Source organism: Schistocerca gregaria, chromosome 1 (genome assembly GCF_023897955.1).
Source record: "Schistocerca gregaria isolate iqSchGreg1 chromosome 1, iqSchGreg1.2, whole genome shotgun sequence".
Classification (NCBI taxonomy): Eukaryota; Metazoa; Arthropoda; class Insecta; order Orthoptera; family Acrididae; genus Schistocerca; species Schistocerca gregaria.
In genome coordinates this window covers 258386059-258398113 of record NC_064920.1, presented here as the reverse complement: position 1 = coordinate 258398113, position 12055 = coordinate 258386059, and the positions used below count along the sequence as shown (strand labels likewise).

The 12055-nt window shown below is 43.6% G+C and overlaps 1 protein-coding gene across 1 annotated transcript in view; it reads right to left on the bottom strand.

The window, feature by feature from the left end:
• LOC126341345 (DNA-dependent protein kinase catalytic subunit-like) overlaps window positions 1-12055 on the bottom strand; it is a 526946-nt gene that overhangs the window by 60362 nt on the left and 454529 nt on the right. The window contains exon 49 of the mRNA XM_050001770.1: window positions 5997-6233. Coding sequence (XP_049857727.1) covers window positions 5997-6233 — 237 coding nt within the window. The remainder of the gene's footprint in view (window positions 1-5996; window positions 6234-12055) is intronic.

Sequence of the window (12055 nt, the reverse complement as noted above, 5' to 3'; positions counted from 1 at the left end):
CTTGTCCACCCCGGGCTTAGGAATCGGTACAACAATAGACTCGCACCAGCATGTGGGAACATGACCCTCAATCTAGATGCGATTCTAAGTGAGAAGAGGGAAACCTTTACCCGCAGGAGAAAGTTCTTCAGCATCTGAATATGAATAGAATGAGGCCCTGGAGTGGAGGACCATGACCGGGCAAGTGCATTTTCGAGTTCCCGCATGGTGAATGGGGCATTATAACTTTCACGATTCGAGGAGCGGAAGTTAGGTGGCCTAGCCTCCTCTGCCTGTTTTCCGGGGAGGAAGGAGGGTGATAATGAGCGGAACTCGAAACCTCTGCGAAAAAGCAGCCGTAGGCATTGGAGACATCCTCAGGGGCCACAAGGACGTCATTCGCGACCGTCAAGCCAGAAACTGGTGAGTGGACCTTAAGCCAGATAGCTGGCGCAGGCTGCCCCAGACAACAGAAGAAGGAGTAAAACTGTTGAAGGTGCTTGTGAAAGCAGCTGAGCTAGCTTTCCTGCTTTTTTCAATAATATGACGACACTGCGCACGTAATCGTTTATAATTGAAGGTGCGTAAAACACCATCGACGAGCACGTAAAGGGTCTCTACATGCTGCAGTCCACCAGGGGACTGGTACGTGACGTGGAGAAGAAGTAGTGTGAGGGATGGGATATTCAGCAGCAGTGAGGGGTGCGACCTGACTATCGCAGCTTGTGAAGGTTTGATCCTAATAGGTCGCCCTGGAAGAGAAGAGCCCCCAGTCTGCTTTGGGGATGTTCCACCTAGTTGAGCACGGAGAGGGAGTATGATGCAGGAGATGGATAACACACAGGAAGTGGTCGCTCGAATATGTATCAGGAAGTGCATACCACTCAAACCGGCATGCAAGTTGGGTAGTACATATAGAGAGGTCTAAATAGGAACAGGTGTGAGATGTGTCCGAAAGAAAAGTAGGGGCGCCAGTAATGAGGCAGACAAGATTGAGCTGGTTGAAAAGGTCTGCCAACAGGGAGCCCCTCGGGCAGGATGCTGGAGAGGCCCAAAGGGGATGGTGGCATTTAAGTCTCTAATCAACAAAAATGATGCAAGTAGTTGAGCAATAATTTGCATCATGTCAGCCCTGGTAACGGCGGACGATGATGGAGTGTAAACGATACAAATGGAAAATGTAAAAGTGGGGAGAGTAATTCGGACGGCAAATTCCTGCAGGCCGGTGTGCAATGTGATGGGATCGTAGTAAATATCATCCCAGACCAGCAACATAACCCCTCCATGAGCCGGAATACCTGCCGGGGAGAGGGGTGGGGGTAGGTCAAAATGCACAGATGTGTAGTGTGCTAAGGCAACTTGATTCCATGGGCGTAGCTTCATCTCCTGGAGGGCTACGACGAGCAGACGGTGCAAGCAGAGCAGCAACTTTAAGTCCTCTCGGTTGGAGCGAATGCTGTGAATATTCCAGTGAATAAGTGCCATCGTGAGAAGAAAACAAAAAAGAAGATGCAAAAAGCGGTCACCTCGAAGGTCGCTGAGGGCCTGGTTTTGAGCGAACACTGCCGCCGCTATCAGTAGGCGGACAGTCATCGTCCATTGGTTCTATAGGTTCACTCGGCCAACTTGTTAAGATGGCCGGGAGGGGGAGCTTCCTCCGCCAGTGAACGGCCAGATGTTTGGCTACCAGCGGTGCGGCCAGGCGAAACCAATGACGGCCTGGGGCGGCAACCACTGGGTGGCGCAGGAGAAGAAATGCGCCGTGGCGGAGAAGAACTGTGCTTCCTATGAGCCTTCTTGGAAGGTCGTTTAGTGGAAGTACTGGTCGATGGCTGGGAGTTCGAGTTACGTACGAAGTCTGCACGGGATGGTTCCTTCTTGAAGGCCCATGCATCTGACTTCTGGGTCTTCGTCTTGGCAGAAGCTGATGAAGGTGCTTGTGTCTGAGGGGTGACGGGAGGAAGAGGAGACGTCGACCGGGCGATCTTAGCACTGACCGAATAGATGACCGTAGTGCTGAAGGTCAGATTGCATGTCTGCGTCGCCACCTCCCTGGTAGTCCGAGGAGAGGCGAGGACAGTACTGTATTTCCCTGCTGGGAGCGCAGCGTGGGCTTCCTACTAACAAATAGCTTGCGAGCAGCCGAGGTGGACACATTCTTTTTGACCTGAATTTCCTGTATAAAGCTTTCTTCCTCGTAGATGGGAGAAGCGGGAGGACGCTGCATGGTCACCCTGACAGTTCACACAACGATGAGACGGAGGTGGACAGTCACCCTCATGGGCATCCCTGCCACAAATGACACATTTAGCAACATTGGAACAAGACTGGTGAGTGTGATTAAAACGCTGACACTGGTAGCAGCACGTAGGTGTCGGGACATAGGGGCGAACAGAAATAACCTCATAGCCCGCGTTGACGCGCGACGGCAGCTGAACACTATCAAAGGTCAAGAAAAGTGTCCGGTTCGGTACAAGGTCATTGTAGACCTTTTTAATGACCCTATGGACAGTCGTCATGCCCTGCTCAGCGAGGAAAGACTGAATCTCCTCGTCAGTCAATCCGTTGAGTGATCTATTATATACCACACCACGAGACGAATTCAAAGTGCGGTGAGCCTCCACCCGGACAGGGAACGTGTACAGGAGTGTGGCCCGAAGCAGTTTTTGTGCCTGAAAGGCACTCTCAGTTTCTAGTAACAAAGTACCGTTATGCAACCTGGTAAAAGACTTGACAGATCCGGATATGGCATCTACACCCTTCTGGATAACGAAAGGGTTGACAGAGGAAAAATCCTTTCTGTCCTCAGATCGAGAAACTACGAGGAACTGTGGGGCAGGCGGTAGTACTTTTGTCACTGGTGGCTGGTCAAGTTTCCGTTTGTGGGCAGAAGTCCTTTGCGGAGGAATCCCCCATGATTGCCAGCCTCTCCGATGGCGCGCTACTTCCTTGTGGGGACCCTCTCAGAGGGCACTCCCGCCTTAGGTGATTGTTCACACCTCCCGAGAAACGGACGGAGGGACCAATCGGCATGGTCGGAAGGGTCGGAAGGTGTCAGCTCAGGCAATCACCTCTCCCTGGGCCTGGCCTTTACCAGGGGGTACGTGCGTGCCTTACTTGTCTACCCAGGGCGGGGAATTACGCGTTACCCCCGTCATGGGCTATGCGTGCGGGTCGGCCTTCAGGCACGCACAGGGAGTAAGGAAGAAGAGGAAAAAGAAGGGAGAGAGGGAGAGAAAGGACAGACTGTCTCAAACGCCGGGGTGGAGACCAGAGAAGGCAAGGAGAAGAAGGCAAGGAGAAGAAGGCAAGGGAAAGAGTAAGAAAGACAGTGAGATGGAGAAGAACAAAGAAAGGAACCAACCAAAGGAAGGAAGAAACCAGAAGAAGTGAAAAACCAAAATGACCGCAAATATAGGTCATGGAACGTGCGTCTCCCCCCTTGAGGGGGAGGGACTCCTTTTAGTCACCTCTTCGACAGGCAGGAATACCTCGGGCCTATTCTAACCTCTGGACCTGCAGGGGGGAGGGGTGTGTGAGATAAGTAATGTGACTTGTTTTTGTTTGTTTGTTCCCCCCCCCCCCCCCCCCCCCAAACAACAATATTGTCCCATTTCAATAAGTCCCCTTATGCAGCTATACACCAGTGGAGTCGTTCCCAGTCTCAGTAGCAGCGCTCAAAGGTTTTAACTGGTAGGGCCTTTAAGACATTTTTCAATTTCAGGAAAAGAGAAAAGTTCAAAGGACTTGGTTAACTGTTCATCCTGTAGGAAGATATTTTGTATGTGTGATACCTCTACTGCCAAAAACCAAATCAGCTCTGTTTTGATCTTTGATTTGCTCATTTGACCTTTTTTGGCCAAGGACGTCTCGCACCAAACCACACGTCACTTTGTCCTAGGATTGTACTAAAACATCCAGGATTTATCACCTGTGATCACACAACTGAACCATTCGTGGTCATTGGCAATCCTCTCAAGACCATCACTGCACACATTTCTTCGATTGTCCTTCAGCTCAGGTGCGAGACTTTACAATATTATTTTGGCACAAACCTTTTGCATGTGCAAAACTTCAATTAAAAAAGTTAAAGTGTTTAATAGGTCACCCATCATTCTTATTGTTAATCGTCATCTGATCTCACAAGAACATATGCACGTTTGATGTTTTCATTGGTTTTTTATTTTTAAGGTCTCTGTGAGCAAGGATAAGCTTCAACATGTTCTTAGACTTCCAAAAATGAGTTGTTCTGGCAAAAAAACTTGAGCTCTCAATAAGAAATATTCCCAATACGCCTGATTCAACTCTTCAAAAGTGATGCTCACAATTCTCCAAGTTTAACACAAAACTTGAAAGCAAATTCTGCTGTTCCATTTTCGTAACATACATCTAAAACACAACTCACTGATGGCACTCTCAAATCGTGTGATAGCTGAAACTTGGACTAAGCTGCTTGCTAGAATAAAGGATACCATATTCATTTTTTATGCACGTTTGTTTTTTCAGAGTTATATTTCTCTTCCTGCTTTCTTTGGAATGCTTTAATGGTTAGGCACATTAGGATGTGGTATGTCACAATTCACTAACAACAGAGAAGTATTTGCAATTGTAAATAATGTTACCTTCATATCACTGACATCTCACAGAGTGAGAAGAAAGAGATGCACATCCTTAATGTGGATAGTAATATTATAACATTTCTGTTAAATGCAGAGAGAAGTGGAAGTATCAACAATATATGAATTATTTATCTCAATAACAAGAAACACATGCTGGCATGTTGTATGCTGCCCAGTAAAACGTAATGTTATTAATAGCATGCTTTGGGTTGATGACAGATTTACATCCTTATTTGTATTGAAAGAAAAATGCAACCACAAGAATTATAAAATTATGAGAGAGAACTGCTCACAGGTACTATGTTCAAGTAACAAAATATTTAGTTCTACTGATAGTAACTTTAAAAAAAAGGATTATATGACATTACCCTAGTTTACACAACTAGAAGTTTCTTCTTCGGGGAGGAGAGGATAGGTTGCACAACATTAAAAAGGAAGGGCAGGTCACAAAGATACCAAAATGAGGGGGACCCAGCTACTGTCATGATAAAAGGTATGTTCTTGTCATCCTAGGATCTTAGTATCCTGTCCTTCCTTTTTAACCTTCCAGAACCCATCTTAAAAATAATGGAAATAAAAACTAATTAATGAAATGGGTAAGACTCGCAGTACAGCAAGCAAGATATAACAAATTTGATAATAGAGCATATGTATAGTGGAAAACAATCCATCGTATGAATATATGATTAGGAACAGTAGCAGTGGCTAAGAGGTTACAGCACTGTTAAGGGCAGCTCCAGCAGTCACTAAGTTGCCTATTTTTTTGGGAGGAGACAATATAGTGATGGTGATGGTGATGTATTCTGATGAAAGAGTCTGTGAGCAGTGATGGCTAGAATGAGAGCTAAACAACGCCTTTAATAATAATGGTAAACAGCCATAATTCATTGCTGGCAAATAAATTTAAAAAAACATAGATCTCAAAAATGTCGTATTACAGTGCAACTACTGAGGTTACACAAGCAAAAACTAGCACTTCATTTTGTAGAGGAAGCATATACATCAACTACAATTTTCTGTCCATCACAAAATGAAAACTAGCTATACAAATGCGATAGAGAAAGGAAGTCACTGACTGCTTAGCTCACTCATGGAAAATAATTTGCACTCGCTTGTGTACGTTTGTTTGGGAATGATGTAAAGGTACTGAGAAAGGAAGAGTGTGTGGAAGGCTGCAGTCTGCCATAGTTGCTGATGTCATATATATCAGGAGTAAACACTGGAGGAGAACATGAGAGAAGCTCTTTTCTGGTGAGGTTACAGTGTGCAGGTGCTGACAACGGATACATTTCTTAGATGAGAAACATACTGTATATAACTAAAGTATGGGTATACACACTATTCTGTGCCATTATGAAAGGTAAAGACATATTTGAAGGTTACATTAATACTTCATACCTCTGGATGGAAATTTGCAATCTTAATGTGCAAATGTGGAAGAGGGCGTGATTCTCCAGTATACTGTCCAGGTATTTCTAGGTCATTCCCCCACTTATCTCCTTGAAAGTTCTTAAGCCATGGGCTGAACTCCAGTAGAAAGTAACTGCTTTTAGTTGACCTTGACTTGTTGTGTAATTCCATCCTGCATTTCTGGATGATTTCTAGTGCTTCTTCAATATTACCACTATTGACGGTCTGTGTACATGTATAAATAGATAAATAAATAAATATGAATATAATCGAGGGAAACATTCCACGTGAGAAAAATATATCTAAAAACAAAGATGATGTAACTTACCAAATGAAAGCGTTGGTATGTTGATAGACACAAGTAAACACACACACACACACACACACACACACACACACACACACACACACACACACACACACACACACAATTCAAGCTTTCGCAACCCACGGTTGCTTCATCAGGAAAGAGGGGAGGAGAGGGAAAGATGAAAGGATATGGGTTTTAAGGGAGAGGGTAAGGAGTCATTCCAATACCGGGAGCGGAAAGACTTACCTTAGGGGGAAACAAAGGACAGGTATACTTACACTCGCACACACACACGTATCCATCCACACATATACAGACACAAGCAGGGACAAAAGAGGAGGAAAAATGGACACACATCCAAAATACTTGAGACACAACTATCTAAAAAGCAAAAAAATTCTGAATGATTTTAAGAATCATAGTAGCTGTATTACTGGTTATGCAAAACAAGAGGCAGCAAATAAATGTTAAAAGTCTCAAAAGCCATGAGTAACTGATGCTATTAACAGCTTAATTTTCTACGAATTCACATATTCATTTCACTCATTCATCATGCTTTGCAGAGCATGTCAAGAAGAACTATCTTCAAGGATTTGAAATTTTCAAGCACACATCAACAAAGAAGAAGCAATCACAGTAACTTCATCTGTACTAATTAATGGAAAATCTCATATAAAGATGTGAAACAAATACTAACAAAGAGATAGAGGGGCTGGCCAGTACTTACCTCAGCTCAGTACAGCCGATAGAAACACAAAAAAACAACCGAAAATTTAAGTTCCTAGCTTTCGGAATAAATGTTCCTTCATCAGGGAGGAGAGAGGGGAAAGAAAGGTTACGAAGCAACAGGGAAAGGAAAACAGGGAAGGTAGCAAGGATGGAAGCATGGTTGTCTGAGGGAAGCCAAAGATATTCTACTGCAGGTACTGTGCCAGCTTCAAACCAAAGAGGATGCATACAGAAGTAAAGAGGTGTATAGTATAAAGATGTAGGATGGAAAGATGCATGAATGGCTAAAGAGGAAAGGGAAAGAGGAGAAGACTGAAAAGTAAATGGGAGTGAGGTTGTCTAACGTAGGTTCAGTCCAGGGGGATGGCGGGATGAAAGGGTGTGCTGGAGTGCAAGTTCCCATCTCCGCAGTTCAGAGGGACTGGTGTTGGGTGGGAGAAGCCAAATGGCACATACAGTGTAGCAGGTTCCTAGGTCCCTAGAATTATGCTGGAGGGCATGCTCCGCTACTGGGTATTGGACATCTCCTAGGCGGACAGTTCGTCTGTGTCCGTTCATACGCTCAGCCAGTTTAGTTGTTGTCATACCAATGTAAAAGGCTATGCAGTGCAGGCATGTCAGCTGATAAATGACATGTGTAGTCTCACACGTGGCATTGCCTTGAATTGTGTATGTTTTCCTAGTAGCGGGGCTGGAGTAGGTGGTTGTGGGGGGATGCATGGGGCAGGTTTTGCAGCGGGGTCGGTTACAGGGGTAGGAACCGCTGGGTAGAGAAGGTAGTCTGGGAATATTGCAGGGTTTAACAAGGATGTTACGGAGGTTAGGGGGATGACGAAAGGCAACTCTGGGTGGTGTGGGGAGAATTTTGTCAAGGGATGATCTCATTTCAGGGGTTGACTTGAGAAAGTCATATCCCTGGCGGAGTAATTTATTGATGTATTCGAGGCCAGGATAATATTGGGTGACAAGGGGGATGCTTCTGTGTGGTCTGAGGGTAGGAATATTATTGTTGGACGGGGAGGAATGTATTGCTCGGGAGATCTGTTTGTGGACAAGGTCTGCAGGATAGTTGCGGGAGAGGAAAGCACTGGTCAGGTTATTGGTGTAATTGTTGAGGGATTCGTCACTGTGTATAGTATAAAGATGTAGGATGGTTTGAAGCTGGCACAGTACCTGCAGTAGAATATCTTTGGCTTCCCTCAGACAACCATGCTTCTATCCTTGCTACCTTCCCTGTTTTCCTTTCCCTGTTGCTTCATAATCTGGGTTGTGAGTAACTAAATCCACTTTCCCTTCTTCCCTTTCTTTCCCCTCTCTCCTCCCTGATGAAGGAACATTTATTCTGAAAGCTAGGAACTTAAATTTTCGGTTGTTTTTTTGTGTTTCTATCGGCTGTACTGAGCTGAGGTAAGTACTGGCCAGCCCCTCTATCTCTTTGTTAGTAATTGTTTCATAACTTCATCTGTACACTGTTACGTATTATTTGTTCTTAAGATAGCCGAATATAATTTACTAGAGTAGGGCAGCCACTGTTTTGAACAAAATTTTATGCTTCCTCATGCATATAAAACATAAAAGTAATCACCAGAACCCCCAACAGACAATGGAAATCGTACCTACAAAATTTACCTTATTATTGATTCACAAAAATTTGACATCTATTAATTTAGTAACAGAGAGAGCACTAAAGGAAGGAAGCTGTTGGCAGTACTAGGCACTCAGTCCTATGAGGAGCAAATGACCGTTGATGTAAACAGTTTTACATTTGATGTGGAATGGGCTAAAGACATTCTACAGGTAAGTCTAAGCATTGCTTGTGGACAATTACAACTTAGTAGCTGACTCACTTCTGCAGTGTTACATCACTACAGAAGGTCAATGTCTGCCAAGCTTTCGACATTCATTACAAATGGGGTACAGAATAGTACCCAGCTGTTTTTGATACACAACAAGAGTACACCCAACAGCCATATGCAGTAATGTTGATGTAGGTTCAGTCTGGAGAAGCCCCAGGAGAACAAATGAAATCAGCCAAATTAACAGGCTCTTTGTACAATTTGTATTGAAATATCAAGTTCTGAAGTATATCAGATCTAGCAGATGATGACATTAGTTGCACTTGCTGGCAAATTATCTGTAAACACGAAAAATACCATGATACAATGATGATTTTGGTGTCTCATACAATTAATTTTTATGCCTACTGAATTTTGGATTTTCATGCCTTGTTAAACTGTTTTTTAATATGAACACTTATCTTTTGGATGCAAAATGTTACAACAGAGCACAAATCAAAATTAATATATAGAAAATTGACCAACACAGAAAGAAAATACATTATTGTTACTAAAATTTGCATCTTTTTTTTTTCATCAACACACTGGGGTCAATTTTTTTTAGAGAAAAGAAATGAAATCCAATTACTTTGTTGTATGTTAAGTAACTAACAGTTGTGGTCAATATATGTTGTGATATTCACTGTAAAGATGAGACTCCCAAATGAAATCTGGTGGAATACAATTTTTAAAGAACAGAGTCACTGAAAGTAAAAGCCCAGAAATTGTCACAGTCATGATGATACTTCCAGGGGATCTCACAATAGAGATGTCATTCAGTCAATTGTGAACAATAAAACAAATGTTGTTAACACTGCTTTGATGTTCCCTTTCAAGGCATCAACAAATTTAGAGAAAAGACACATTCCCAAGCACCAAATATTTTATATCTTGTGGACATTTGTGTGTAGATGGCTGAGAGGGAGGACTTTTTTTGAGGGGGGAGAGGGTCGGATGGGGTGGGTAGGGGGTGGGAGAAGTGTGTGCTGCCACCGGACAGAGACCAGCAATTTTTTTTGAATAGTTTTTCCATGGTATACTACAAGTAATGAAAAATGCATTTCTTTCATCTAAGGTAGTGTTATGAGAATGGTACTGTGTGTTCTCAGAACTAATTTGTACCAGTGCAAATAATTACACAAAATTAATTTATGTAGATGATACAGGGTGTTTCAAAAATGACTGGTATATTTGAAACGGCAATAAAAACTAAACGAGCAGCGATAGAAATACACCGTTTGTTGCAATATGCTTGGGACAACAGTACATTTTCAGGCAGACAAACTTTCGAAATTACAGTAGTTACAATTGTCAACAACAGATGGCGCTGCGGTCTGGGAAACTCTATAGTACGATATTTTCCACATATCCACCATGTGTAGCAATAATATGGCGTAGTCTCTGAATGAAATTACCCGAAACCTTTGACAACGTGTCTGGCGGAATGGCTTCACATGCAGATGAGATGTACTGCTTCAGCTGTTCAATTGTTTCTGGATTCTGGCGGTACACCTGGTCTTTCAAGTGTCCACACAGAAAGAAGTCACAGGGGATCATGTCTGGCGAATAGGGAGGCCAATCCACGCCGCCTCCTGTATGTTTCGGATAGCCCGAAGCAATCACACGATCATCGAAATATTCATTCAGGAAATTAAAGACGTCGGCCGTGCGATGTGGCCGGGCACCATCTTGCATAAACCACGAGGTGTTCGCAGTGTCGTCTAAGGCAGTTTGTACCGCCACAAATTCACGAAGAATGTCCAGATAGCGTGATGCAGTAATCGTTTCGGATCTGAAGAATGGGCCAATGATTCCTCTGGAAGAAATGGCGGCCCAGACCAGTACTTTTTGAGGATGCAGGGACGATGGGACTGCAACATGGGCTTTTCGGTTCCCCATATGCGGCAGTTCTGTTTATTGATGAAGCCATCCAGGTAAAAATAAGCTTCGTCAGTAAACCAAATGCTGCCCACATGCATATTGCCGTCATCAATCCTGTGCACTATATCGTTAGCGAATGTCTCTCGTGCAGCAATGGTAGCGGCGCTGAGGAGTTGCCGCGTTTGAATTTTGTATGGATAGAGGTGTAAACTCTGGCACATGAGACGATACGTGGACGTTGGCGTCATGTGTACCGCAGCTGCAACACGGCAAACAGAAACCCGAGGCCGCTGTTGGATCACCTGCTGCACTAGCTGCGCGTTGCCCTCTCTGGTTGCCGTACGCGGTCGCCCTACCTTTCCAGCACGTTCATCCCTCACGTTCCTAGTCCGTTGAAATTTTTCAAACAGATCCTTTATTGTATCGCTTTTCGGTCCTTTGGTTACATTAAACCTCCGTTGAAAACTTCGTCTTGATGCAACAACACTGTGTTCTAGGCGGTGGAATTCCAACACCAGAAAAATCCTCTGTTCTAAGGATTAAACCATGTTGTCCACAGCACACTTGCACGTTGCGAACAGCACACGGTTACAGCAGAAAGACGACGTACAGAATGGCGCACCCACAGACTGCATTGTCTTCTATATCTTTCACATCACTTGCAGCGCCATCTGTTGTTGAAAATTGTAACTACTGTAATTTCGAAAGTTTGTCTGCCCGAAAATGTACTGTTGTCCCAAGCATATTGCAACAAACGGTGTATTTCTATCGCCACTCGTTTAGTTTTTATTGCCGTTTCAAATATACCGGTCATTTTGAAACACCCTGTAACTGCTCAATCATTTCATACCCATAATTTTCCCATATGGTATGAAATGGAACTGCAAAATGAATCCTCAAATCAACAATGTTTAGTTCACTGGTAAAATTATGAGGATATGCAGATCAATGTTCTCTCTCATCTTGTGTCAGAGGACTGAGCATAGGTTGGAAACTGAATATTTCCACTGTGCAACAATAAAATCAACTCACAAGGGAACATTTTTCATAAACTCCTCCATATTCGCACATATTGGGAGGATCTCGGAAGCACGTTAAACCTTTGGGAGGTCCATCCCCTCTTTTCTAAGACACACCTTTATAATACCTGAAACCACCAATATCATAGTTTGGTGTTCTTAAGCTGCAGTCACTCTTATTTTGTATAAAAATTGTATTTACAGTTTTCATTTGTGCATTTTTTAATAACTGAGATTGTAATATGTTACTCTACTCCAGTCTAAAGGTCGACC